Source organism: Columba livia, chromosome 8, assembly GCF_036013475.1.
Source record: "Columba livia isolate bColLiv1 breed racing homer chromosome 8, bColLiv1.pat.W.v2, whole genome shotgun sequence".
Taxonomy (NCBI): Eukaryota; Metazoa; Chordata; class Aves; order Columbiformes; family Columbidae; genus Columba; species Columba livia.
This window is the reverse complement of record NC_088609.1, coordinates 15,069,848-15,097,624: the sequence shown is the minus strand read 5'-3', so window position 1 is coordinate 15,097,624 and position 27,777 is coordinate 15,069,848. Positions and strand designations below refer to the sequence as shown.

The window sequence follows — 27,777 nt, the reverse complement described above, 5'->3', positions numbered from 1 at the left end:
ACACAAAAGTTGGTCACTTGAGTGACAGATTTTTTTCTGGTATTTTTACTTTCCTAGTAGCAAACACACTCCTCAATTCAAACATTCAGCCTTGATTTCAAACTGAAAGTTCCTTTTCATTATATCAGTTATATAAGTTAAAGCACATTTTAATTATGTCTTTTATACTCAACAAAGAAAAGCTACATGAACTGCAATGCCACAGACGCTGCAAGTCATAAAAAACCTATAATCTTCTTAGCCTTAGTGGTGATGCAATAAATCAGTTTCAAGTTCATACACCTCAGCTGAAAGAGACTAGTTACCAGCAAATAAAAATATTTTTAAAACAAATAGTTTGATTTCAAATATTTAAAATGCTTTGAAGCAAATTCTTTATTATATAAAGAATGCTTTAATACATGTAAGCAAAAAAATTTATTAAAAATACATCTCACTATTACCACTTTATCAGCAATTAAAAAAATAAAAATAGTCACTTTAAAATATTTATACTTATTAAAAAAAATTAAAACTCTATTGCCTTATTCATCCTTGAGTGCATACATGACATCGTCCTGGCTGATATTGAGTCGCACCCGCATGTGAATATACTTATTACTGGACTCCACCAGCAAGAGCCTGCAGGCGCCAAGTCTTGAACAAATTCCCATAAGTTCCGATATCGTAGGACTCTGCGTGCCTTCAATTCTACACAACGCTACGTGTTGATGATAGACCTGTTCAACAAAAGAAAAGGACACGGGTCATGTTTATGTCCTGCTGCAATCCGAGGCCCCAGTAGAAAAGAGAAGCTTCCTTCCCTCCACACCTCCGGAGCAGGGGAGAACCTGACGCCGGGCCCTCGCGATGAAGTGCTCACAAGGTGCTGCTTTAGCACAAACAACTAGGATTTTGTCAATGAAGTAACAATTCCAAGCTATAGTTTCCTTTTTCATATAGCCAAAAAGGAAAATAATTAGCAACCTACCCTGTCTGCATTTTTTTAACTCTTATCATTTTATCTCTTCTTCCCTGGACTACGTGGACTAAAGCTTATCCAGCAGACTAAGAGCTGACCTATAAATTATTATATATCAGGTCACTCAGGCTCAGTGATCAATAAGCAGAAGTCACACTGACTACAACCACGAAAGATCCCAGCTTACAAAGGCCTGATACACGTTCAAGCACAGGAGGATGCACTTGTCACAAATCAGGCAGATCAGTAAACCACTAACAGGAATTGGTTGAGGTCTGCTGCATTTTTAGTTAGAAATAGCAGGGCTTAATTCAGGCCTAAACATAAAGCATGTCTCAAGCCAATCCTTCCAATATTTATTACCTGCTCAGTACATGTCAGCTCATCAGTTAACAGGATTAAACTGAGAAGGGACATCTTTGGCCCCAAATTTCCTCTCATGCTGTAATAGTAAACATTTTTCCTGCACTAATTACAGAGACTGGGTGACAGGCTGACACCTGTTTGGTGTTAGAGGAAAACTGAGGGGAAGTACATAATAGATCAGCCTAACAAAATATTCTTTGAAGTTCAAGAACCAATTGCACAGTTTATCTACACGAACAACTGATGCAGATGTTTGGGAGCCAGTAATGGAAAATGCAATTCAACTGCTCACTTACAAACCTGTACCACCACACAAAACTAGCAGGTTATTTTATACATATAGTTCTAAACATTTTTTTAAGTATTAACATTTAGTTTCCATACTGTGAATCATGAAATGGACTCTGTGCGCACTCTTCACAGCTCTGCTGGTGTCAAGTATTTCATGGGTCTACTAAAAAAATCAAAGCTACCAGTGGCTTATCTGCCCTTATTGAGAAAGACAGTGATATGAAAGTTGGAATCAGCTTCCAGTTTTCTTCCTTGAACTATGTTGCCTCATATTTTCAGGTTCTCTTTTCTTTTTCCTGTTATAAAGCATGTTAAGTGGAGTCATGCAATATTTTCAGATGCAGGCCAAAAAAAATAACAATTTTGTGATCCAGATCACTGGTAACATTAATACAACAGCAGGTGTTTCCAATTTTAAGTATTTAGTCTCATGGAAAAACAGGTGGTAGCATACAATTAGGCTTTACACCTGGCCTAGACAGCTGTCACACTGTCATCCATCCAATTTTAAGAATTAAACCCCCAAATATTTCATTATTTACACTTTTGCCTGATGATTTTGTCAATGCTGCCCTTTTTGTAAAAAGAAAAAAAGTACTCTGAAACATAAACATACCTGTTGAACTGTTGCCTCTTCAACTCCTGCCCTGCGAAACTCAGCTAAAATTGCTTTCAAAAATATTTGTTCATGCAATGAGGCATTCCTGAATATCAAAACAAAACAGACAAAAATCAGTCTGCCACGTTTAGGACTTATGAAAACTTAGGAAGAAGTCTGTAAGGGAAATTGCATGGTAACCACATGTTTAAATGCGGGATATTTTTCTAGCTGAGAGAGGTAGTTCATGTCAACTAGCCACTATATTACAGCCTGTAGCACCGCAATACACTGCATTTCACCTCACCTCACCTCTCTTTCAATGTATCTGAACACGGCATTTCATTCCATACATATTCTGCAGTGTGTTATGGTCAACTTATATTTATGAATTAACAAATTAGCATTGAGGCTTTCAGACACAAGTAGCACAGTAAAAGCCATACTTGCATATCCAGCAAAATATCATATTTGCACCCTTTAGTATCCCCCACTTCCTGAAGAAACAGCTTCTCTTTCAACCAGAAACTGGTCAAGCACTTTACCAGTTATTGCTTGTGCAGACCACTGAAAGGCAACACGTTATTCCCTCAGGAGGCCTTTTAGAAGCCCTAACAGGATCTATTTATGTTAAAGAAATAAACCAATTCAAATGGGAAAGTCTCATGTTCTGCTCAGACATCTGTGATGGCGTAAAGCGAGCAAAGACAATGGCATAACACACATGGATATAGAGAGGGGAATAGTTGATTCTTGAGGACCTGATGTCTACACTATGCACATCTGAGTGTTTTTTCCTTCAGTCTAGTTCAAAATCTGGTCTGGTATGCTGAGTGACCAGTAGCATTTGTGGCTGTGGGCTCCTGAGTGTATCTTCCACATTTAGTTCCAATTGGAAGGAATTAAAAAATATGTACTTGGAAACTACTGCTCAGAAAAATCAATGTACAGTAAGCCGGGACAATCAGGAAACTTCAAACGCTCTCTCCTGACCTGAGCTAACACACTGACATGGAAGCATCCTGTATATACCTGTACAAGTGATTCCTGTGACTTTGTTTCCCGGATCTTTAATTCCTATTTTGTACGTCTCTCTCCTGGCTGTGCTGCAAGGTTTGGTTTGTATCGTGCTTCAACAAAGCATGATGCATCATACATGCTCCCAAGGGGTGGTGGGGACACGGAGGAATGAAGGAGTGTTTTAGGAAAAAATAGCCGAGTGAAAAAGACATAAAAACAAAGAAACATCTCTGAGAAATGTTTTTACCTGATTGCTTTTATATATGGTGATGAAAACATTTCATCTATGGCTTCTGTTATGTGGGTCATTCTGACTATTTCAGGGGTTCTCTTTTGGCCAGCAAGCTCACAGATCTCAGTGGCCCTTCTGCAGATATCAAGGCAACGCCTTGCATCACCAGACAGTGCTGCGACCTGAAAGTAAATATGACAGATTTGTAGTAATATTTCCTACAAGTTGAGAGAAGAGTTTAGCAAGAATCAATAGAAAAAACAACAACACAACCACACCAAAACAACCTGACAACAAAACAGGAGAGCAATCCTACTGTGAACTATGTTACTAGGATCCCAGATTTTAAATAACAATCTTATTGATCAAAACCAACAGAAGCAACCATCCCACAGCCCCATCCCAACCTGGTCATCCCAATTTCAAGACTGAACTTTTTTCTATAACCACAGAAGTCAGAAGTTAAAAAAAAAAAAAAATAAAAAAAAAATCAACCTAAATTAAAAGGGAAATTCAATGTCAGCAGTTCAGTTCAACTCCAAAAGTTTTCAGAAATGTTATCAATTAAGATCCTACCACAATACATGTTCACACAGGAAAGAAAAATAACAACGGGGGGTGGGGAGGAATAGCTCCTCAGTTTTTCCATACGTGATAGAATACTGAGTTTAAGAGTACGCTAACATTTTTAGTAGTTCTCAAACATCTGGGATAATGAATTTAAGTTTATAAGTGCCCAGGTGTCTGAAATTTCTGAAACTAAATACTTCTTAAAACCCCACTTGTGGTTTACAATTTTAATAAAGCTATGAACATTCACTAGATACAGTGCTGGCCTAGTTTTCCTAAGAGATTCTGATAACATGTGTTAAGCCCTAGAAGCCAAGCATGAGAAACTCTTTGGAAAATCTAATTGCGAGTTATTTTACTAGATATTCTGAAAAAGAAAATCATACTAGAAAATCATGGCAGAGTATTCAGTCTGCAAAACCATCACTACTGTTCTTACAAAAAGGTGGTTCCTTCATAACAAAACAAATGCTTCTATTAACTTCTGACATATATACGAGTATTATTTTTTAATCCTACAATGATGCTTCACAGAAAAGGTTTAAGCGTATACTGGCTGACACGTTCTAACAAAATTTTAATAGATTATTTTAATGTATAATTGCTAACATAAGACATTAAACAATGCATACATCTTAATTTGAGAAGCTACTGATCCCTAATGCATTATTTGTTTTTTGTACAACTGAGTATTAAGGCTGGAAACAGAACAGGTACTGTCTATTATGCCAATGCTTTAAACCTCTTGAGAAAGAAAACAAATATGGATATTCCCGCTGCCATATTATTTTTTTCCAGGATCATCCAATGAATCTCATTATGCCAAACACTGGAGAAAGCTGACATCATCATGCATTATCACAGCTCCTGTTGTCGTGCCTCCAGCTCTTGCAATATACCACTGCAGTCTCAAAGTAGGTGGAAAAAGCAAGGACACCGCTTCAGCAATGTTTCCTGTGAAAATACCCTGTATGCCTTGCAAAGAGCATAATGTATGATCTGTTACTTGTGCCCCACTTTGTCTCCAATACAGAACACACTACCAAGTCTGATTGCTGTTATAAAATTCTTGCCTGTGTCCCCCGCCCCTCGCCTAGTGCAAAGGACACACATCTGCACTATGCTTACCTTTCTAGAAACCAGCTGAATCGCATCCTCTTCAAATGCCTTGATGCTGTTCAGTCTGGATGAAATTATTTGCTGTAACTGTTTGAAGGTGTAGGGCTGAAAGGACATTCTAGTGAGGCCCTACAGTAAACAATACAATACAGTCAGAAGTGTTGGTAGCACTTGAAAACTCTCAACTGCGCAAGCATAGCCTGCATAGTTAATTTTCTCTGGTAGGAGTAATCTCTCTTTCACATACTTCCTTTCCAAGTGATATGCTTTAATCAATTTTTCCACTTAATATTTTTGAAATAAACGTGCAAATCCACAAAACTGTGACTGAGAACTCTTGGTTGGACCTCCCAACTGAAAGGCCCGAGAAGCAAGTGCTGCTTAGAATTCAAATTTATCTTACAAAACTTGTAAACAAATCAGAGCCACCTAATATGAAAATCTTTTGATTACAGCTGTTTACATTGTATTTTTAATACAGTAACAGCAGAAGCTATGAATAAATATTCGTCTCTCCTTTAGCAAATCTGTATATGCGTATAGAGTCATGCTATTGACTTCACTTTAGCAATCAGCCAAGAATTCTGGCTCAAGCTCATAAAAACTGCTTTCAGATGAGGACAATCTATGTTACAGATGGCACACTGCCTTTGGTATTCCACAGGAGGCCTGAGTCTTGCATTTCTTATGCAGAATTCTCCTCTATTGTGACTACATGGACTCAGCTGATCTGCAGGTTTGGTGGGCAGCAGAAAGCAATTCACACACTGTGGAACTATTTTTGAGTCCCAGAGGGATGGAGGCAGAGCACTATTTCTGCAAATCACTTTTCAGAGCAGTGATGAAGAGATGACCTAAGAAAATGTATGCAGCACAAGTGCAGAGTGCGTCCAACTTTCTGTCCAAAGGTAACCAAGAAATAAAATCTACCAGCTGATGATGGCAGAGACAAGTAACTAGGTGCCTGGAATGAAAGGAGACAGAGGAAGGGAAGCCAGAAGGGAATTCTTCTGAACTGGGAATAAGCAGCTTAACCACGAAGCATGATATTTGATTATCCAGATCTTAGTATGTTTAAAAAGACATCTGCATTCTTAATTCACTCTTACAAGAACATAGTGTACTTACACAGCATAACATCTGATTAGCAGGCTGGCTTCTAAACTTACTTTGCCAAGATTTATGTGTCCATTATCAGCCCTCTGGAGAGGGAATTATAAACACATTATTTAATCTCTGACGTAACCAGTCCTACCTTTCTCCAGGATTACTTTTGATTGCATACATTAATCTGTTCTCATTTCATTGCACAGCAACAAAACTGCTAGGACATACCAGCCTGCTAGCTACTCTGTTCATCATGATTCTCTCTGGCAAGTCCATGGTGTTAGCAATGGCCAAGATGATTAACTTGGAGTGCTTTTGAGTTGGCCAGTCAAATAAATTGTACATCACATTCTGTTTCCGGGTCCACAGAAGATCAAGCTGCAGAGATAGAAAGAGAAGAATTACACTGAAAAAGAATGGCCTTGTATTTACAATACCTGATGGGGGTTTGAGAGAGCTAGTTCTGCCACAGAAGACTTCTTACATGATTCTAAACAAGCTGTCTATGTTTTGTTTCCTTTATCCATCTACTAATAGGACTGAATTTTCTGAATTAGGGCTCTAATATATTCTGGGAAAACACAGTCCTACTAGATGCTTGAACAGTATTAATCACAGGAGCATGATTAAACAGCCAGAGTTTTTAAACACAACTGTGACCTTAATACCCCATCTAACAAGATTAAAAGGCCCTCCATGTGAGAACCAGAATTAGCTTACAGCAAAAAATAAGCGTGCATTTGTTTATTACTGAATATAGCACATTTAAGGAGTTTCAAAACTGGATATGACTTATTTCACTGAGTTTTCTTACTGGAAAAGCAGCAGCTTCCAGACAAAACACAGTTGAAACCTATGGTATGTAGGACTTGACAGAACAGTTCATTCTATAATCTGGACCAAAATAAAACATAAAACCAATGAGAAATCCAAGGCAGAGAACAATATGGCATAGCAATACTTGCCTGTTTGAATTCAGTTTCCTAGTAAGGGTAAGAAGAACTATTTGTGTGTCTTATAAGCCTGTTCCTTTTAGATCACATGTGAAATACTCTAAGCACGTACAAGTTCTTTTTCCATCCTCCAAAAACTAATTTCTTACAATACTTCAAGGAAAGAGAATGAAGGATTCTTGGTCTCACCTCATCCACTATCAGCACTGTGGTCTTCCTCTTTGGTCCAGGCGTACTGAACAGTTTTGCCAACAGTTCTGCAGCATGGGTCGCTGTCACCTTCTGACCTGTCAGTAACTGGACAAGGATTAAGCAATGTTGCAGGTTAATCACACCAAAACTCTGGAAATAGGAAGTTTAATTCTTGCTTGGTTTTAACTTATGCTGAATGGGATAGGAACAAAAAGAGTTAGAAGACATTAATATTACCATGAAATAATGTAATTGTCACAAAGCCTTTCACTATGCTAAAGAAACACAGTGATCTGGCTACAACAAATCCCACCACAGCAAGATACTATCTATACTGCTTTGAGGAAAGCATACAAATACATATATTTAACTCCCAATGATGAGGATAGGGATATTAAAACAATCTATGTCATTTCCTGCTCATATAGAAGTAAATGGAGCAGAAGTGCATAAGAAAATTTAACAGATGCTTCAGGAAACCATGATTTCATTTCCAGGTCACTGGATTAAAGTTAGCCTACACTGACAATGGTTTCGAGCAGTTACTGTCTAATGCCTTTTGGGTGAAGGTAAATTCACACCCATATAAATGAAAGCACAGTCAGTATTCCCAGGTGAGATACTGCAGAATAGTTTGTCATGGAAATCTCAAATACAGTATAGTTGACAGAGATGGTTCCTCTTGATCTGGATTTCTATGATGACAGACCAATTAACCATTAAGACTTCCTTAGTAATTATTCTACTGCTACACTGAGTTCCACAGTTGTCATCTCAGTAGCTTCTTAAGTATATATGTGCAGAAAAAGTTATAGAAGGGGAAAATACAGAAAGAATCTAGTTTAGATTTTTTTTTTTTTTAACCTGACCTGAGGTAATATAACAGGCTATTTTCAAGCCACTGCCTTCACGCGACTGAAAGCAAAACAGGTCAAGAAGTTGGCCATGGCTTTAATTATTTTTTAACCTGCTTTAAGATAAAAGCATACAATTTCTCATAAGGCCTACATGGAAGTAGCGATATGTTAAGTTCGCTGAATACTGTAACACACTGAGAATCCGATGGTAAAGTCCAAGATCTCGTTTCAAATCAGAGCCATCAAAAGGGCTTTACTTACTTCTAGTATCTGCACGTAAGCTTGGTGAGGGTCAGTCAGCTTCATGCCATTGATCTCTACACACTGGAATGATGGCAGGTCATCATTTTCTGCAGCTTGCTGAAGAGAGCGAATTACTTCATGAACAGTTGCAGTTTTACCTGTTCCGGGCACTCCAGAAATGTACATGCACCTGCAGAAGAAGAACACCTTTTCAGCAGCCTGAGCAAAATGATAACACCCTTAGGAATAATGAGCTGGAATTCCTGGGCTCTGAGATCAGCCTTGAATTCTACTCCAGTCACTTCAGGTAATTCGCTGTATTTCCGTTCCTTTATTTTCAAATTGTGACACACAACACATTGGAGGATCATGAGGATTTTTATTATTACTGAGCAATTAACAACCTAAAATATTTTATAAATATAATTTACCTCTCTAAAAAAAATTATTTCAGACATTTAAAATTGACTAGTTATATTTCGGTCTTTAATTTGAATCTGTAAAATAAAGGAGCCCACATTATTTCTCTGCACAACCCTTCTTAAGGAAAAAATATACCACGAAAATTCAACTAAGAATTTTAATTTAGCAAAATGATAACATTTTAAATAAAAGTAGTGTTGATTGACTGCCGTTATGCCATATGTAGATGTGATCTCAGCTATAGTGTCACCAAGAAACTCACCCTCCTGTACCATCAATGAGTTTGCTTTCCACAAAGTTATAGATATCCTGGAATTCTTCCTCACGACAAGGCAGAGACTCTGGGACAGCAGAAACGTGCAGCCTTTTCATTAAAAAAAAAAGAAAAAGAAAATTGAAATAGGAAGTCCAGGTTTTGTGGTTTTGCAGTTCTACCTGAAGCACCTACTGAGGAAAACAAATAGCCAGACACTCCACCTTTCACAGTTGTGTGTAGTTTTTCAAATCTCTCTTATGTACCTTAGGTCTGAACAGCAACGTCGAGTACCCCAAAATAAATAGCCTAGTCTCTCTAGATGTGCTTTTAAGTTTTACAAGGGCTGAACAGTCACGTTTGTAAACAAACAACATGAATACACACCAATAAAGATCTAGATGACTTAATTCACAAAAAAAAAAGAGTAAGATGATGTAGAGGTAGGATAAAACAGGGGAGACCACTTATAGGAAACAGAAAAAACTAAAAGTCCTGAATGCATTTTTTTCCACTGTGAAGATCTACAACAGTACCTGTAAAGCTTTTTCACGCACTAAAAGGAGTCAAATATCCTAACTTTACAATCTAAAGCTAATAAGAGAGGATCTTCATTTTTCTAATATTGCACAAAATAAAGACAGATACTTAATTCTGAAGAACTTAGCATGGACTGGTTATAATAATTTGAAATTGTGAAAGTAGTACTGTAAATACTACTAGCATTTGTAGATCTAGTATTGTACTGTAAATTCGTAAGTGCTTTTTTGGTATTAAAAAAAAAGTCTTTTTATCAAATTTATTCAATATGGTAAAGAGAGTATTTCCTGATTTATGCATAGCCTATTATTATGCACATCTAATGCAAAAAATATTATTTCCTCCCCTGAGGACACATTACCTTAATCTGGCTTCTTCCAGTACACTGGCTGGTTTCTGTGCTGCATGGTTGCGCCTGGGAATTTCAGGAGTTGCATTCCGGGGTGTCTTGGGTGTTGCTGGTAAGGGCTGCAAAGAAAAGTTACAACCTCAAATAGATTCTGTACACGGAGCAATTTCTGTTGGAGACTCATCTTTTATAAAAGTTTCCCAAACATTACTTAAGCACAAAGACTATCTGGGGATGCCAGAGTACAAGATGAAAAGAGAAAAAGGCAAGTCACAGTATGCACAATGCACAAGTGTTTTATACTCATACCAAAGATCATACAAATCGAGATAACATTTCATTGAAAGCTAAGAAGTTGAGATACTCGACTTCGGTCACAGACATCAGGCACTCAAACAATTGGTTTAGAAAGAATAAAAACAGCTCTTTTAAATGGAATCTTACCGTTTTCTTCAGGGTCTTAGCAGGAGTCTGAACTGAAGACCTCCTTGAAGATTTTGGGGTGCTGAATGTTCTGCTTGATTTAGTTTCCTTTTCTGGTGTACAGAGAACATCATCATCATCCTCCTCTTCCTCACTACTTGAAGAGTAAGAGCTGTCTGAGCTGGACAGAGAATTGTCTTCCTGGTTCAATGCATTTAATACGCTATGAGAAACAGAAATGACGTGAGTTAAAAAAAAATACATACAACTCTACACACCACAGAGTATAATTTGATTCATTTTCAACTTTTTCTGTAGTTACCATGATCAGCAAGCCAACATATTTTCCACCTGACCTGTTAATTTTCCATGACTCTTTAATAGACCAGTTTAAAGGAAGTCAGTGTTCTGATCAGTGCCCTTTCTGAACATAAGATGATTTTCACTCATGCTGCAATTAAGCTGTACCTCTAGAACCATCTGTGTTAGCTATCAAGGTTTCAAGCTATCAATAGCAATCCGAATCAGGTATCATGAAAGCAAAAGTTTACCTGATTTGCTCTGCAATGCGAGCGCTTGTCTTTTGTACACACGTTCTCCGAGAACGAGGGGTCAGTACAAGGCTCTGAATACTCAGTTGCTGATCTTCAGTTAAACTGTCAAGAAAGAACACAAAGGTATTTTTATTTCCTCTTTGCCTCACACTTGTGAAGATGGAGAGAATGCCTCTCAAACTTCAAGCTCAATTGTCATGGATGTCAAGCCAGCATAAATTCTTGTTTATAGTTATTTACAGATTGGCTGTGGCATGGATACTGGGTGCACTATTGTCCTTCTCTCGCACTTTCCAATATATCTTTGCCAATAAAAAAACCCCACAAAATATTTACTATACTTCTTTCATGGTCTGTACTGTAAAGATTTTTATAGTAAAGTGTGTTTCTGTAAAGCTTTGTGAAGCAGTTGAGGAAAGCTGCAAATTCTAAAGAGAGCCTGAGCCCCTCCCTATAAGTCAGAGTTGCTTAGCTGAGCTACAAGGCTGTGACAACAGTGAATGCATGAGCATTTGTTCAAAACAGACATCTCTGACATCACACCACTTGGTTTCCTGATGCACCCTCAGCTGGCAACAGCAATTTCTTTCACATTGACTGACAGCTGCTGCATATTAACAGCTTTCCCTCACTCCCCCAGTTAGACACACATACACCAGTGAGGAGCACTGAATACATGCTGACAGAGTTGAATTATCAGCCAAATTATTTTGCAAATACAACACTGCCAAGCTGAAGGGACAGAGGCTCAAAAAAGTTGTGGAGTTTTTGTTTGGTTGGCTTGGGTTTTCTTTTTGAGAGCAAGAGAAGACAAACACAATTTCCTTTGGGCATCTCTTTGATCTGCCCTTTGGAGTATATTTTTCTATTTGTGTTTTGAAATTCCTTGGTTGTCTTCTTGGGCACTTCATCCTTACCACTGAAACTCTTTACTGTTAATACAACTTTCTTATTACTTCAAAGGACACAATGAGATTAATTACTTTAATTATTTATAGACAGATCTCAGATAATTTTTTTTTTAGATCTATAAATACCACTTAAATGCCATTATCTTATAACTGAGAAGTATATGTCTTTTTGCTATACAATAAGTGACAAGAACAGAGTGCAGATCTACCAAGTGTTGTACCCACAACTTTACTCTTGGAAAGGAGGAACATGATTTGGTTTTGGCTTCTTGCAACATTTTATACATGAAAGTCTGATCCATTCTCCTCCTGCCCCAGCTTAATGCCATTTTTAAAGGCTGTGTGAAGATATACTTAAACAATTACCTTTTTTTGAGTTTTGATTTCATTTGTATGTAAAGATTAGCATGAAAGCCCACATACAACAGTGAGAGCTCTCATGAGGCCAATCGCATCCCTTTCTGCAGTTCAACATACCTCAATAGTTGTCACAAGTAGAGCACATTTGAGCTTGTATGATATACATACTGCAGGAAAACATTTTTATCCATGTTGATGAGTACAAACTGTAATGATCAATACGGCTTCAATTTCCTTTCATATCATCCTACCATTCCCATTTCCAACATCATCTCTCTGTTCTTGTAAGAAGGAACTGCTTGTGTCCATCTTTAAAGTCAACTTCTCTTATGATCTCCCCAATCATTCGTTCAGCTCCAAGGAACACGCTTTCTAGAGCTTCACCACAGCACACTGGTAACTGTTTAGGCTAAATAAACCCCCTTCCTGCAGTGATCTCAACAGGCAAAACATGGTACAGAGACTTCACCTGTTTTTCTCTCCAGAAGTCTTTCATAAATGTGCTTTAAGAGAACTACATACAAGTAGAAATCCCATACAAAAATAATTATAAAAAGGCCAATCACTTACGGTATACTGTCATATTTCCTTTTAAGATTCTCAGGTTTCTCGCTGCAGTCTTTGACCTTATTATAGGGGGATAATTGCATTGTATCACTACACCAGTTCTCTGCAGTATCAAATACCGACTTTGACTTATCCTTGGCACGAGGTATTTTTGGTGGTGAGCCTAAAATGCCAGTGAATTTCACTTTTCTTTTAGTAGCTGATGATTCTAAGGGTGCTACAGTATCACAGTCATCATCCAAAAGTTCCAAAACTTCACATCCCAGCAGCCTGGTTTTAGGAGATCTTGTGGGACCTAGGAATCAAGAGCAAAATGAGCTTTTGCCAAGCTTTAATACGGCTGGTTTGATTAACTTTCAGAAGACAAGGTATGACTGCCTTGGTGGCTGTCATTTAGATGAAAGGAGATAGCACTACGCTCCAAGAATAAGGAACTAAATACATACATCAGGCATACACTTCCTCTAAAAAGATGAGTAGAATACAAATTGATTTTTTCAGTTTTCTAATCCACCTCCATCACTTACAACTTTACTCAGGCTTCAGTTTGAAAATGTGACACATTCAACCAGCCCAATGTAAACATTCTAGTGCACCGTTAGTCAGAAGACTAGAGAAAGTGAGACACTGCAAAGTCAAATTCAGCTGACTGGTAGCATTTCAGCTAACAAGCACTTAACTTGGACTTACCAGTCACAAATAAAACATTTGCAACAGCAATTGGATATAAGGAGTACAGCTGCTTGAAATAACAGGCATAAGACAAAGAACTGATTCACGCAAAAGGCTTGGGCTAACCCCAAAGCCTGAATAAAGCAGCTAAAAATCCTGACGTTGAATATTACCATTGGTTGAACTACCCAAAATGAAGAGGCACAAAACATGTTAGGTTCAAAACTATGGAATGGACAGAATATTGCCATATACATACTGTTTAACTGTAACTTCTTCCTTGCTGTTGGAGTTTTGATGCCATTGGCCATTCTTTGTGAATGTCTCTCCTTAGCGAGGGAGGACTTGGAAGCAGAATGTTTTGATTCTATTTCCAACTCAACACGTTTTGTAGCACTCCGAACAACTCTCTCTGTCTCTTGTTTCAGGGGAGAAGTCAGGTCTGAAGAAATAAATGAGTTTGAAGAGTTTGGGATGCCACTTCCTTTCTTATTAGCTGCTTTCAGCTTAGAGAATGTGTCAGGGGACAAAGGCTTAAAACATTTCCCATCCCAAGACTGTTTTACGTAGAATGATTTTTCATTCTCGAATTTAATAGGTAGCTCCTCCCCAAGACGTAGTGGTGTTACCTGTAAAACCAGAAAATACCAAAACAAACACACCTTAACACTGAATGTTTTCTTAGCATTCAACTATTTTCTGTTCACAGGTATTATTGGAACTCGCGCAACCCTTCATTGTACAGAGCAACACTTTCAGCCTACATTTACACCAGCACAAGTTTATCACGCTACAGGACTCACATCACATTACTTCTTTCCACATAAACCTCTACCATGAGCTGGCTGCCAACAACCAAAGTCATTTTCAGATAGGGGAAAGACAGAATATCAACAGTTTTCAACTGTCCTATCCTGTGGTAACTGCATTAACAAATGTACATCACACATTTGGTTTGGGAGGGAATAAAGTAGCTGCGCTGTTCTATTATGTATTTCAAATTGTTTCCGTTTCTTTCATCCCCCTGTGTGTAGAGGGGCTGCAGTACGTACCACAACACTTTTAATAATGGTCTCCACAGCGATATCAGTGTCATAGCCAGAAACTTGATCAAAAAACACCTCTCCAGGAAAAACCTCCCTTTTAAGCAGTTTCCGTTTGTTCTGAGGTATCTCTGTAATATGAGAGAACCACTGCACAACTGCACGTTTCTGCTGAGCACCTGTAACAATGCAAATAAGTCAGTGAACATTAACAATTTTATTGTATCGCAAATAGTTATCGCCAGACCTCAATGGCTTTAGCTGAAATGCCATCAAGGACAGAAATCCTCCCTGGACACAGGTGAGAAAGCATCTGATAAGACATTACAATTCCAGTTTTCTAAGCTAAATTAAAATATTTGAGACTTTTAGGGACTAAGATAACACCTACATAGCGTCTCAGTCACAAAATACCTGTGAACCAGCTGATCCACCAGTTCACTATCACAAATGAAGAGGTTCCTTATTTGCATAAATATGATCTAATTGGACCCCACTAACTGAAAAGAGTGAGATAAAAGGAAAAGTAAGAAATTTCAGAACAGTATTTGTAATTTCAACATGGTTTTTTAGAGCTGAACCAGAAACACATTTATTAACTGCCGAAAAAATCAGAGAAACCTGCTGTTGAAATGTCTAGAACAAAGTCTGAATAAACACTATGAACAGATTCAGTGTGGAAAGTTAAAAGAAACATTCAAAACATATTACAACTGAATAGTAAGTTCCTCTCTAAAGTGTTCATATGTGAATGGAAAACAAAGCTGTTCAAAGAAACCAGACACAGCTAATGAGCATTTTCTAATTCAGACTCAGGTATAGTCTTCATATCACTCATCTTCCATGATTTATCTTCAGATATCTACCTTTCTCTAGAAACAAGGCGTTCTTTTCCCTATAAACAAGTAGCTCTGCAAGGGACAGAAGTAACGAGCCCCATATTTTCAGCCTCGTACCTTTATTGCTAAATTCCCTGATGTCTAATAAGATGAAAGTTTCAGGGCTGCAGTGCTCTTGCTCCACTGGGATTTTCCAATCTCTAAATAAAGCATGAGCTCACATTGCCTTCCTCAAGGACCCTTTCTTTTAAATTAGACAAATAAGAAAGCAGACTGTAAAAATTTAATGTCTTTAAGCTCTCTGTTTAACTACCAAATATAGTTGAAATTAGCCATCAGCCTCAAATATTTGAAGAGCATGTGAATACAGATACAGTGATTACCAAAGCCTAATTTCCTTAATAGATTATGCCAGTGATAAGGGGTTATAGGTTAAACATATCCCCATGAAACAGATATCATTGAAACTTTTTAAGATTTCTGAGATAGGAGATAAACTTTTATTTCTCTTACCGTCTTCATATAAATCCAGTAGTTGTGCCACAAAAGGTTGATCAGCATTCTCCCCTTCAACTAAAATAAACTCTCCAAGTTGTATACAGGTTTCTGTTCTGCTTCTTTCTGATACAATAAGGATTCCCCTAGAAAGTGATGCACACATGCAGATAAGCAAGATTTCATATTCTTTATAATTCATACATCATCAAAGCTGATGACCTGCCCATCTTACAACTAGTTATGCTCCATCTTGTGAAGCCTACAATGGAGTTTCCCGATTAAAAGATTTCCTATATATTTCAAAAAGAGAGTTAACGCCTATTCATAGATTTAAATGGTTTTGTTTATACATCATACAATTTATAATTCAAGAGCTTTGTGACATACACAGTGTCACAGCACAACACTCAAAACCTTACTCATATTCTCTCTGACCGCCACATTAACCCGAAAGATGTCAGGAAGGCAGAGAAACATTCACCCATTAAGCTTCCCTGAGCAAGCCAGAAATAAACGTAATTTACTTGTACTGCAAAGTCCTCAGTTTTCTGTCTGAGCTCGTAGGTTTTCCATACCAGGAGTAGATAATTTTGCTTTTCTGCCGGGTGTTCATGATTCCTAAGGAAAAGCTAAAATAAACAAACAATTTTTTTGTTATTACTATGTAAAAATAAAAGCAGGGAAAGAGACACAGAAATGAGGTCGATCCTTTCAGCGTGTATGAAGAACACAGCCACGTAGTGGCTGGTTCAGAGCCAGGAGGAAGAAAAAGGGAAGGTGTTTAGAGGTGGGTTATTCTTAAATTCCTGAATTTCACGTCCAGCGCTTGACTAACACACCTGACAGACACACGATTCCTTTGTTTCTGGCTACTTCCTACACAGAGGAGGTTTATCGGCTCTTTTTTGCTTGTGACCGAGGCCTCCCGGGGCCGCCACGGCCGGGCTGCGGACTCGGCCTCGCTGCTTTTCCTCCAGCGACCACCCAGGTGAGACCGTCACGAACGCCTCTCTTATGTTTGTTTGAGTTTTCTTTTCCTTAATAAGAATTTTCTCTGAGAACGCGCCGCAGTGCCGACAAAAACGCCCCCTCCGCCACGGGGGCCGCTCCCCTTCATTCCCCCCAGGCTCCGTTTCCAGAGGAGGAGGCGGAGCGGTGGGCACGGCCCTCCTCAGGGAGCCCGCCCGGGGCTGCTGCCCCGCTCAGGCGGCCTGCGGGGCCGCGGCGTCCGAAGGGGCCGTTTGGGCCGCGGGGTCGCAGCCGTGGGGAGACACGGAGGGGCTCCAGTACACCTCTTCGGAGCCGCCAGCCCCCCCGCCCCGCTCACTCACCGCGGCGCCTCAGCGACCCCCCGACTCCGCGCGCGCGGCGGCAGCACAAGCTCCTGCCGGGAACTCGGATAGAATTTCGCGCCAAAGCTCTACTCGGGTCCCCGCCCCCTCCGCCCTCTGCGCGCGCGCGGCCGAGGGGGCGGGGAGAGGCCCGCGCAGCAAGTCGCGCCTTTTTTGCCCGAAGTCGTAGGCGGAAGGGGTATAAAAGCCCAAAGATAAGATGGCGGCCGCGCCCCGGAAGCGGAAGGCGTTTCGGCCTCCCTCAGGGAAGGGAGCAGGGCGGCTGCTACTGTGGAGCTGAGGGGATTCGGCGGCCGCCGCCATGGCGAACCGGACGGTGAAGGACGCGCACAGCATCCACGGCACCAACCCGCAGTACCTGGTGGAGAAGATCATTCGCACCCGCATCTACGAGTCCAAGTACTGGAAGGAGGAGTGCTTCGGCCTGACGGGTACGGCAGGGCGGGCGGCGGGGGGGGCCGAGGAAGCCCGCGCTGACGGCCCGTCCCTCTCGCAGCCGAGCTGGTGGTGGACAAGGCCATGGAGCTGAAGTACGTGGGGGGCGTCTACGGTGGGAACATTAAGCCGACGCCGTTCTTGTGCCTGACGCTGAAGATGCTGCAGATCCAGCCCGAGAAGGACATCATCGTGGAGTTCATCAAGAACGAGGACTTCAAGTGAGTCCGTGGTGCATGTGCTTGGTTTCCACCTCTTTTGCTTGCCGTACTGACTGAAATGCGGGTGTCCAGAAAAGCCAGGGGAGCCTCAGCACAGGGTTCAGCTTTTAGCAGGCCCTAGGAGACTCTTCTTGCCAGAAACCTCGTCTGTGTCAGAGAATCACAGAACGGTTTGGGTTGGAAGGGACCTTACAAGATCATCCAGTGCCACTCCTGCCATGAGCAGGGACATCTTCACCAGCTCAGGTTGCTCAGAGCTTGTCCAGCCTGGCCTGGGATGTCTCCAGGGATGGGGCATCCACCACCTCTCTGGGAACCTGAGACAGGGTTTCACCACCCTCAGTGTAAAAAATCTTTTCCTCATGCCCAGCCTGTCTCCCCTCCTTTAGTTTAAAACCATCACCCCTTGTCTTGTTGTAATAGGCCCTGCAAAAAGGTCTGTCTCCATCTTTCTTGTAGGCTCCTTTTAGGTACTGAAAGGCCACAATAAGGTCTCCCCAGAGCCTTCTCTTCTCCAGGCTGAACACCCCAACTCTCTCTGCCTGTCCTGTTGCTTTCAGAAGCAACTCGCCTCCTCACTGGGGCAGCTGAAGCCGCTTGCCCTGCACCCTGTGCTCTTTCTGTACTTGAGTATGCATATATACTTAAGTACTTGAAGAAGAAATCCTGAAGTCTAAATGGTCGGTTATTCATTTTAGTGTACTGATTTTCCTCAGAAACTTACGGAAAGAACTCCTTTCTAAACTACTAACTATGGAAAAAGCTCAGATACGTGAAATGGTTTGCTTTGCAGGTATGTCCGAATGCTTGGTGCGTTGTACATGAGATTGACAGGCACTGCCATTGACTGCTACAAGTATCTCGAACCGCTGTACAATGACTATCGGAAAATAAAAAGTCAGAACAGAAATGGGGGTAAGCGCTCTTAGTCGTGGTTTCTTAGTACCTCATTGATACCTTTTGTTAAAAGCTTTATTATTCTAGATAAAATGATAATTTTGTTTGGTAATATAAGCTTAAAAAATTGTGGCATAGCAAACTTTTTTTAAACCTTATTTTTATTAGTTCATCCTTTGGATAGTCTTGCTGGTCATGCTTTTACAAATGAAAACTATGTTGTTTATTTTGCTGTCCCCAAGTGCTTGTGTTTTCTGTTGGGCACTGAAACTGAAACTCAGTTCCACAAATACCAAAGCAACACTATTCGAGCACTGGTTTAAGCACGGTAATTCTACTAATCCTATCCTCTTTATTCCCTCTTTATGCAGGATGTGCCTAATGATTTTTCTTATCCCCGGGAATGATTTTAGGTCTGTTGTTTGTACAGCCCACTTGACATTAATTGTCTGAAGGGTTTAATCTTTAGCCACTAGTGTTAATAGTCTTTGTCTTTTAAACGCTGTTTCTTCCCCCCACCCAGAATTTGAGCTGATGCACGTGGATGAATTCATTGATGAACTACTCCATGAGGAACGTGTTTGCGATATCATTCTGCCTCGATTACAGGTTTGGAGAAGTAGATGGTTATTGAATTCTCAACTGCATCAAATTCACTAGTTGTATCAGCTGCTGGCTTGTTGCATAAAGCTGTGATACCTGCCCCTCTGGCACACGAAATGCCTCCTAAGGCGCTTGTTCTTAAGAACAAAGTTACATAAGATAAAGTGAAAATTTCTCCTAGAAACGGTATGTTCTGGAAGAAGCTGAGCAACTTGAGCCTCGTGTCAGTGCTTTGGAAGAAGACATGGATGATGTAGAATCTAGTGAGGAAGAGGAGGAGGAAGATGAAAAGGTTGGTGAACTATTTTGTAAATTGATAGTTAAAGCTGGTGCCGAACCACCACAGGAACGCTTTATGGCCTGTGAGAAATATTTGAGGGGAGGCCCCAGGAGGCTGCTTGCAACTCCTGTGTCCCCACTTCACATATTTTCATAGAAGCTGCTGGTGAGAACTGGTCAGACCCTGAAGAGGTTCTCAAGCGCTCTGTGTTTGTCAGCTTTTCAGTCTCCTGAAATTCACAAATCTGGATCTGTTCTGTGTTAAACATGTCTCAGATAAATTGTTTCCCATACATGTATAACTGAGAGAACTAAAGGTGATGATGAAGGTTATGGTGACCATCACAGTCAATTTTGTACTTCCCAAGAATCAACAGTATGGGAGCTGGCCATTTTAATTTCCAGTTGGCAAACAGGCAGTACTACTCACTTCTGAACATTAAATATTTGAGGATGCGAAAGCTTGATGGCATGACTTTCATAATTTATATTAATTGTTCAGAATCCTTAGTGAGAGATAAAAACCTTTTCAAAACAAGACTTACAGAACCTTTCCTCCCTCCCTGCTGTTGTTTCCAGCTGGAGCGAGCACCCTCTCCTGACCACCGCAGAAGAGGCTACAGAGACCTTGATAAACCTCGCAGATCTCCGGTTGTGCGGTACAGGCGGAGCCGAAGCAGGTCTCCAAGAAGGTGAAGCATGGCTCTTTTTGAGCAATATTTTTAGTTTAGTTGCTGCAGATGGCTGCAGCAAGGCATAGACGTGAAGATGACTATTCAGTCAGAATCTCTTGCGCCTCCCTATCTATTCCTTTAGTATACGGGTTGATTCTGCTAGTGCTTTTTAGTGACTTTTTTTTTTTCCCCAATTACAGGCGAAGCCGCTCTCCAAAAAGAAGAAGGTAGTCTTTTATTCTATTATTTAATTTTTAAACGTGTGCATTTTTAGTATGACTATCTTAAAAGCTTCCTTTCTCTCAGTCCATCACCACGCCGGGAGAGGCATCGCAGCAAAAGCCCAAGACGACACCGGAGCAGATCCAGGGAGAGGCGCCACAGATCAAGATCTAAATCTCCAGGTATTTTTGTCATTTTCAGATTAATTCTGGCAAGTCTTTGTCAGCAGAACATCCACTGCAAGAAAAATCTGTGTCATTATATCAATAAGGTAGCAAAGGTGCTTAATCTGGTTTATAAAACTGCTAGTTATATATGAAAGCACATCTGGAAAGCTTTGTTAATACCTGCAAAATTGCCTTGAGTCTGTTTTTCACTTATTTGCCAGGAGGTTAATTTGAGTGCCTAATTAAGGTGAGGGTAGTTCTGGCATTATCTAGGACACTTGATCACTGGAAGCAGACTGTATTAGCAAATCAAAAAAGAATTCCAGGGTCTATGGAGTAACAGTTACTTTTTTACATCCTAGGTCATCATCGTAGTCACAGACACAGAAGTCATTCCAAATCACCTGAAAGGTAAAGCCCTGGCATGTTTTTAAGGGTGTCTGTCCTTGTAGGAGCTCCTACTTGTCACTGAATCCTGGGGATTGAAGGTTGTGTTACAAGGCTGGAAATATTTCATACGGTGCCTCCCTCAGTGTAGTAGTCAAGTCACACTGTCCGTAGTTCACCACAGAAAGCACCATTTACTGCTACGAATTACACTGGTCTTTTAAAACAGTTACTAGTCCTGTGTCATATGGCTTTGTTTGTTTCAGATCTAAGAAAAGTCACAAGAAGAGTCGTCGAGGGAATGAATAACAAATCTAGCACACAGTTTGGGAACCTTGAACTGCAGCCCAGTACTGTCCTCTTTGCTTTACGGGACAGCTGGATACGTGCTGGCTGCTGTAGCAGCCCATTTAGTCCTTCTCTTCTTGTACAAGTGGTGGTTGCTGTTTGGGGTTTTTTTTTAATTAAAAGAAAGCTAAGGATACTTTTTTATGTAGTTAGTTACTCATCCTTGTGATAGAATTTGAGGATTGTTTTTTAAATTGTTTTTCTCAATGCCTGTAAAAACTAGTGAAGAGCAATAAAAAAAAATGGGGGTTTTGTCTCTAACGGCTCCTTGCTGTTTCTTTCCTAATACTTAGTTTAGACTTCTAGTTGAAGCTGGCTTAATTCTCAAATCAGGGTGTTGTTTTGCCAAACAGCCACTGCATCTATTTGCCAAAGTCAGAATATGTTTGAGTTATAAAAATTAAAGAGCTACCAGCCTAAACCATCTCAAACCTCCAGTACAGGAAAGGAAGACAGACTCTCATAATCCAGGGTGTTTACTGAAAACGAGAGCTTACATTTAAACCCCCTCTCCAACACCCAGCTGTTACTGGTTCCTTAAGTCTAATGATATGCTTCTGATGCTGTTACCAGAAAACATTGTTTTTCAAATTCACAATATTTAAGCTCTTACTCAAGTTACAGTTCTCACCTTAGTACCTTTAATTACATATCACAGGAAATCAGTTGTGTTAAACCCTTTGTGTACCAGCCCTTTGTTCCTAGTCTTGCTTCAGGAGCACGGACTCACAGTTTTGTCTCCTGAACACAGCGTTTACAGCTTAAAGATTTTCATACGTTGCCCAAGGAGTGTTGATAACACAAAAAGTAGTATGCCAAGTGAATTTATGGAAGGTGATCTCTAGAATTACTCAATATTTGAGCCTGATTTTCTAGAGTATTTTCATATTATTTTGCAAAGTTTATGAACAGAAAAAACAGGTGTGCTCTTCCCTTAAGTATTTTAAAAGAAAGACACGTAGCCTGTGAACCGCACATGCAATGACACCAGCATGGGGAAAAACAGGCACACTGACTGTATGCCTCATTAAAACCGCTCATCTTTTGTCTGTTCTGGTTTTTCTAATTACAATTAAATGCAAGCATGCATACAAATAGGGAAGAGGAAAAAAGTCTTACGTCCTTTTTTTGCAGTTTTATTTTTCTTTTAAAAAGTTTTTTGGCACTACATAGTTCTGTAAAGAATAGAAGTGACAAATTCTTCAACACATGAAATCCCCTTCTAATTTTATTTTTTTTTTTAGAACAATATATATAAAGTCTGAAGCAACCAAAGTATGAATACAGCTAATAGAAAATAAAGAACTTAATTTTAAAAATTCTCTCTCTTTACAGTTTATAAAGATAAAACAAAACACAATTCCCCTTAAAAATAGGGTAATAAAATAGATGAAATTTGTATCACTCAGTTTTGTGATACTAGTAAAAACTATAGTTCATATCTATGTACAAATGATACAGTTTAAAAAGTCTTAAATAATCTTGTATCTAAACACGTTGCATTAAGATTTTAAATCAGAACCTGAATTTTTTTCCTCCCCTCCCCCCACCCACCCACAATCCCATTAAATTTCACTTTTTCTGTTGAATGTAATTCAGATTCAAGTGTGGGTGTCCTTGAGACAGAAGCGAGAACCTCTGGTTACTCTGCATCAGTGGACCAGCTAGAAGAAAATGGATTACAATTACTTCAGCAAATTAAATATATTTAACAGTATTTGGCTATAGTCAATGTATTAATCTTACTTAGAAATAAAGCCATTTTTACTAGGCTGACACAAATGCTATCTGTACAGCTAACCCACTGAATGGGACAACGCAGTGTTACTTCAATCCTATTTCCAAAACTTCCTCAGAATCAAGACATTTTGTTGCGTTACTTTAGTTATTTTACAAAAATACTTTTAGGATTTTTAAATACAGATGTCACTTGGAAACCTCACTACAGCCAATAGATTAGATTTTGAAAAACATATCGGGTGCTGGTATTCCTCACTTTACAGTGGGTGACCCAGCAGCACGGTGATTGCAAAGCCTCCACGTAAAATCTGGGCACAGTTTCACTCTCAGTGGAGCCAAATGCCTTTTTCCTACAGCCCTTCCCAGTCCTGCCAGGTGCTGAGCACTTTATCATCCAGTAGCAGCACAAAGAGGTGAGATAAGTCGGTCCTCCGAGGTACCCTGAATAACTGAACCCAACCTAACTGTGAAGTTAGTGCTGCTTTGACTGCAGAAGGGGTGGACTAGGTAACCTACAGAGGCCCCTTCTAACCTCAACTATTCCATGGTCTTGAAAGTTTTTATCTTTGTGAGCCATTCCACAAGACAAGGTACAAAAGCCAAATAAAATGAATTAGGTAAAAGATTTCTTTATATTCTTAACACGCTCATGGGCAAATCATCTCAACCTCCACTGAAGCCGAGCTGGCTTTACACTGAGAGCAGCAGGGAAGGAGAAAGAGGCTGGAAGTGCAACAGACTGCAAATCGGCTCAGATTTCAGAATTTGATTTAACCCCTTCCCTCCCACACAGATTTTCATCCATCCATGGAGGAAGCTGAAGCGTTGATTTGACTCTTGGGTTCAATTATGGTTCCAGGGAGCTTAGCAGCAAGTGAAACGTGATTCCTTGGCTTTTAAAGCCTTTGAGACAGTAAAGAAACATGTTGCATGAGCTGTTGATTCACATACTAGTTCTAGTACCTTGAGGGTAGAAAGGTTTGTTCGGTGGGTAGCTGGCATTTCCCTGCTGCATGTAGTTCTGAGGCATATTGTAAGGCCACGCTCCTCGGAGGAGAGGAAAATGGGTAGGAGGGGTCCCATGGTCCCAAGGGACAGAAGGAGGATTCATTTTACCAAACTGTCCTTGGAAACCCTGATCTATTTTTCAATTGAAAGGGAAAAGCACATTGCAAGTTGAAATAATTAAACAGTAAGTCACAAATACAATTTACATCTTAAATAACAGTTTGCAGGGGACTTAATGCAATTAGTCTGATGTGCTACTCTTTTTTTTTTTTTTTAATATACATCAGCAAAAATTACAACCTAAATTACTTCATTATTCACTATAATAGAATTTACTGGGGGGGAAGACAGAGGATGGATCAGTACGAAAATCAAGACCTACAATTTCACTATTCCTATGTCATTCTCATGATGAAAAATACAAGGTCTGGGCAATGTTACTAATACCTGATCCCACACAGATATTCACTATCACTGACATAGCTGTGATGTGAAAGCTATTATCCTACAGCAAGAAATAATTCTCAAAAGATGTACAGTGGAATTCCACTTATACCTGTATGCTTAAGAAACTTGATACATAGATCGTCAGACCAACATAAAATTGATGTTTAGAGACAAAAATAAAAACTATTCTGAAATAAATACACAAATTGTAAGCTATGCCATTTACAAATTCAGTATCACTGCAGCACTAAGGATGAGAAATCACGCATCCAAGGAGGCAGGACACACAATAGGTGATGTGAAATAATGTATTACTAATTCTGCTCTTTTTTCCATAGCTCCAAATTTTGTACGACACAACAATGCCTGCTAATTTGAAAAGTTGAACAATGTAGATTTACAAATAAAGAAATTTAAGTAACTATCCTTCTCAATATATCAGTTCCCCTTCAGGCTCATAATAAAAAATATGCAGACAGAATTTCATCAAATAAAAGTAAGCTACACATTTAAAAATAACAGTAACTTTTACACAATAAAACATAAAGCATGGTGCCATAAGCAGCATGAAAAAAGGTCGTCTGTCTGAAACTGCTAACGATCCTACTTCTGCTCAACTGTCTACTGAAAAGAAAGTAAAATCGCTCCTTCCATCTCAAGGTTATGTGAGCAAAGACAAAGTTTCCACAAACTTACTGTTCCCAAATTGTCATGAGCAAGTAAGAGAGCGGACAGCTCATTGCTGCTGTGCGCCCAGCCCAGTGACTCCACCTTAATGGCATCAAAGCCAAAAAGGAAACAAAACTGATTAAAATACAAAGAGGAAAAATACTAGGACTGGGAACTAGGAAAAGGAGAGTGATGAAACTGGAAATACGTGGAGGTTGAGGGAAGGGAAAAAAGATACTGTGACTGACAGTGCAAAACACCTGGGAAGTCACCTGTGCAGGCACAATGAGAGTGGAAGAAACTTGACATAGAGCAAAAGGGAAAAGACTCAAGACAGGGACTGACTGACTACATGATGAGAAACTGGACTCGTTAAGAGAGAACAGAGCAGAAACTAGGATTTGGGGATCTTGTCTGAGAGAAGGCAACTACCTGGGTAAGGAGACTTGGATTGGAAGGAGCTGCATGGGGAAAAAGTCCCCCCACCAAGCTCTGAAGAGAAAAACATTCACCTCCAGCATCTCAACAAATATCTGAAACTCACTGGTGAATTATACCCCATTCAACACTGTTGGCTCAGCTGAAAATCTGTTGCTGTCAACCACCTTATTAGTGCAGAAAAAGACTGTGAAGAAGATCCAAAATTTCCATCTTGTGATGAACATTCTCCATCAGTATATTGTATGATGGATATATTTTTTTTAAACATGGGAGGAGTTACTCAGAATAAATCAAAAGACCATTATAACGATTTAAAAGACCACAGTTAAAATTTAGGGGCTGCTACATGTTATGTTGCACGGAAAGCTGCATGGGCTTTAATTACTTGATACTGTTTTTCTCAGCCTCAAACATACAAATGTACTTCAAACATACAAATGTACTTCAAACATACAAATGTACTTCAAACATACAAATGTACTTGGCTTCAGCACGAGGCAAAAGGCTGTTGCCCACTTGTTGCAGTGGAAATCTGTATGAAGTATTTTCAGAAAACAATGTTGAGATTAAGTAAGTGAAATGTGTCAGGATAAACTACAAGGAAAAAAAACACATAAGATCATGTCATATTGTACTAAATGTAAGGAGGCAAGATTAAATTTGCACAACCATAATTCTGCGAGTCTCAAAGTTTGCAGCTGCAGTCTCAGTATTCACCTAATAAAACTACACAACAACATAAATGAAAAATGTATTTTTAAGCATATTCACAGCAATGTGCTTAGATGCAAACAATTACTAGAACATTTCTCAGTTGAATGCATGATTTCTCATGTGTTGCACAGCCATTAATGGCAGACAGGACCAATGCCTAAAAGTTACAATGATCCGACTCACCTAATTTTTTTCCTATGAAAACATTAATAGAGAGAAGGTGATAAATTAGTTTCTTAAGCATCATATTTTTAATACGAAACAAGTTGAAAGCGTTAGCTGTTCCTGTAACACTTAACATTTGAACACAAGGAGCGAGAGGGTTGATACAACAGAGAAGAGTTACCTGAGTTCCCCACCGTGCCATTGTTCACCAGCGAGTTTGGAGTCACGGGGCTGTGCCAGGGTCCCTCATGAGAAGTGCTGGGAATTCCCATGGGCCTGGCAGCAGGCTGTGCAAAGATGATACTGGGATCATTCAAGCTTACACTGCTCTGGTTATTTGTGGTGCTGCTGCTGCCAGATCTCATAGAAAATGGAACATTTGTAGAATGAGGAGGGTTACCCGCTGCAGAGTGAATAACTGGCCCATGTATAGGCCAAGAAGTGTTGGGAAGCTGAATTTGGTGGTGGTGGTGCATCTGAAGTAGTCCCAGGTTATGCAAGGTGGAATACTGACCTGGGGGAGATTGGGGAAAGTTAAACAAAGGCAGCTGGACCTGATGGGGTGGCTGTGCACCCTGCTGTGGCTGTGGAACGTGCTTAGACTGGGATATTGGTTGTGGCTGAGTCTGGTTAATGGAGGCTGGCTGAGAGGAATTCTGTGTAAATTGTTGAGGTTGTGGAGAGTAAGATGACTGATGCGAATCAGACTGGAGGGGAAAAAAAAAAGTATGTATTTCTGATTAGTTCACTAGCTACTTAATAGTAATTTTCTTTAATAAGCACCTACTGTATTAGACTAGGCAAAGCACTCCCAGCAACACCCCAAATAATGCACCCAAGTTCCTGGTGGTTTAAATAAGAACAATTTGACTGACACTGATTTTCACCACCAGATAATTAGCTCTGTCAATGTGGCACATCTCACCATCAGAAACATCATTCAGAGCAAGCATTAGCCCCAGGCTCTTCATTAGACTCCTCACAGAACTGTTTCTGATTTTTAATCAGTGTCTTCCCCATGCTACTTATTTACAGCCCAGAATCTCATTAACTGCTTCCCTTACTTC

At 39.8% G+C, this 27,777-nt stretch overlaps 3 protein-coding genes across 9 annotated transcripts in view; 1 reads left to right on the top strand and 2 right to left on the bottom strand.

The window, feature by feature from the left end:
* Positions 1-336: 336 nt before the first annotated feature.
* ORC1 (origin recognition complex subunit 1) lies at positions 337-17,451 on the bottom strand. 2 transcript variants are annotated; one of them, XM_065071049.1, is made up of 17 exons: positions 17,273-17,451; positions 16,466-16,570; positions 15,957-16,084; positions 14,614-14,783; positions 13,821-14,190; positions 12,893-13,184; positions 11,049-11,153; positions 10,519-10,720; positions 10,087-10,193; positions 9,195-9,296; positions 8,528-8,699; positions 7,407-7,514; positions 6,493-6,642; positions 5,167-5,286; positions 3,484-3,650; positions 2,235-2,322; positions 337-719 (listed from the first exon to the last, which is right to left on the bottom strand). In XM_065071049.1, exons 2-17 carry the CDS (start codon positions 16,552-16,554, stop codon positions 525-527), a joined length of 2,565 nt encoding a protein of 854 aa, XP_064927121.1. In that variant the 5' UTR covers positions 16,555-16,570; positions 17,273-17,451; the 3' UTR covers positions 337-524. The 2 variants fall into 2 exon arrangements, with proteins under 2 accessions (XP_064927121.1, XP_064927122.1); XM_065071050.1 differs by lacking the exon at positions 17,273-17,451 and adding an exon at positions 16,781-17,136.
* On the top strand, positions 17,445-21,787 carry PRPF38A (pre-mRNA processing factor 38A). The gene is made up of 10 exons (XM_005499031.3): positions 17,445-17,724; positions 17,790-17,949; positions 18,743-18,864; positions 19,370-19,455; positions 19,631-19,741; positions 20,308-20,420; positions 20,603-20,629; positions 20,709-20,806; positions 21,154-21,202; positions 21,445-21,787. The coding sequence occupies exons 1-10, from the start codon at positions 17,595-17,597 to the stop codon at positions 21,485-21,487; spliced, it is 939 nt and encodes a 312-aa protein (XP_005499088.3). The 5' UTR covers positions 17,445-17,594; the 3' UTR covers positions 21,488-21,787.
* Positions 20,615-27,777, bottom strand: part of TUT4 (terminal uridylyl transferase 4) — a 50,257-nt gene continuing 43,094 nt past the window's right edge. For 5 of the 6 annotated variants that reach the window (XM_065071031.1, XM_065071030.1, XM_065071033.1 and 2 more), the window contains 4 exons: positions 26,892-27,417; positions 24,230-24,406; positions 23,103-23,190; positions 20,615-20,861 (listed from right to left, as the gene is read on the bottom strand). In XM_065071031.1, coding sequence (XP_064927103.1) covers positions 20,822-20,861; positions 23,103-23,190; positions 24,230-24,406; positions 26,892-27,417 — 831 coding nt within the window. In that variant the 3' untranslated portion in view covers positions 20,615-20,821. The remainder of the gene's footprint in view (positions 20,862-23,102; positions 23,191-24,229; positions 24,407-26,891; positions 27,418-27,777) is intronic. The other variant, XM_065071035.1, reaches the window with a different exon arrangement.

What these genes read in the sequence shown, in the direction of transcription:
- ORC1 (XM_065071049.1), bottom strand. Translation starts at nt 16,554, where the DNA reads ATGAACACCCGGCAGAAAAGCAAAATTATCTACTCCTGGTATGGAAAA. An exon ending in TTCAGCTGGTTTCTAGAAAG is followed by an intron (nt 3,651 to 5,166) that starts GTAAGCATAGTG and finishes ATTTACTTTCAG; the next exon opens with GTCGCAGCACTGTCTGGTGA. An exon ending in CCATATATAAAAGCAATCAG is followed by an intron (nt 2,323 to 3,483) that starts GTAAAAACATTT and finishes TTTGATATTCAG; the next exon opens with GAATGCCTCATTGCATGAAC.
- PRPF38A (XM_005499031.3), top strand. Translation starts at nt 17,595, where the DNA reads ATGGCGAACCGGACGGTGAAGGACGCGCACAGCATCCACGGCACCAAC. An exon ending in GGAGTGCTTCGGCCTGACGG is followed by an intron (nt 17,725 to 17,789) that starts GTACGGCAGGGC and finishes TCCCTCTCGCAG; the next exon opens with CCGAGCTGGTGGTGGACAAG. An exon ending in AAGTCAGAACAGAAATGGGG is followed by an intron (nt 18,865 to 19,369) that starts GTAAGCGCTCTT and finishes CCCCCCACCCAG; the next exon opens with AATTTGAGCTGATGCACGTG.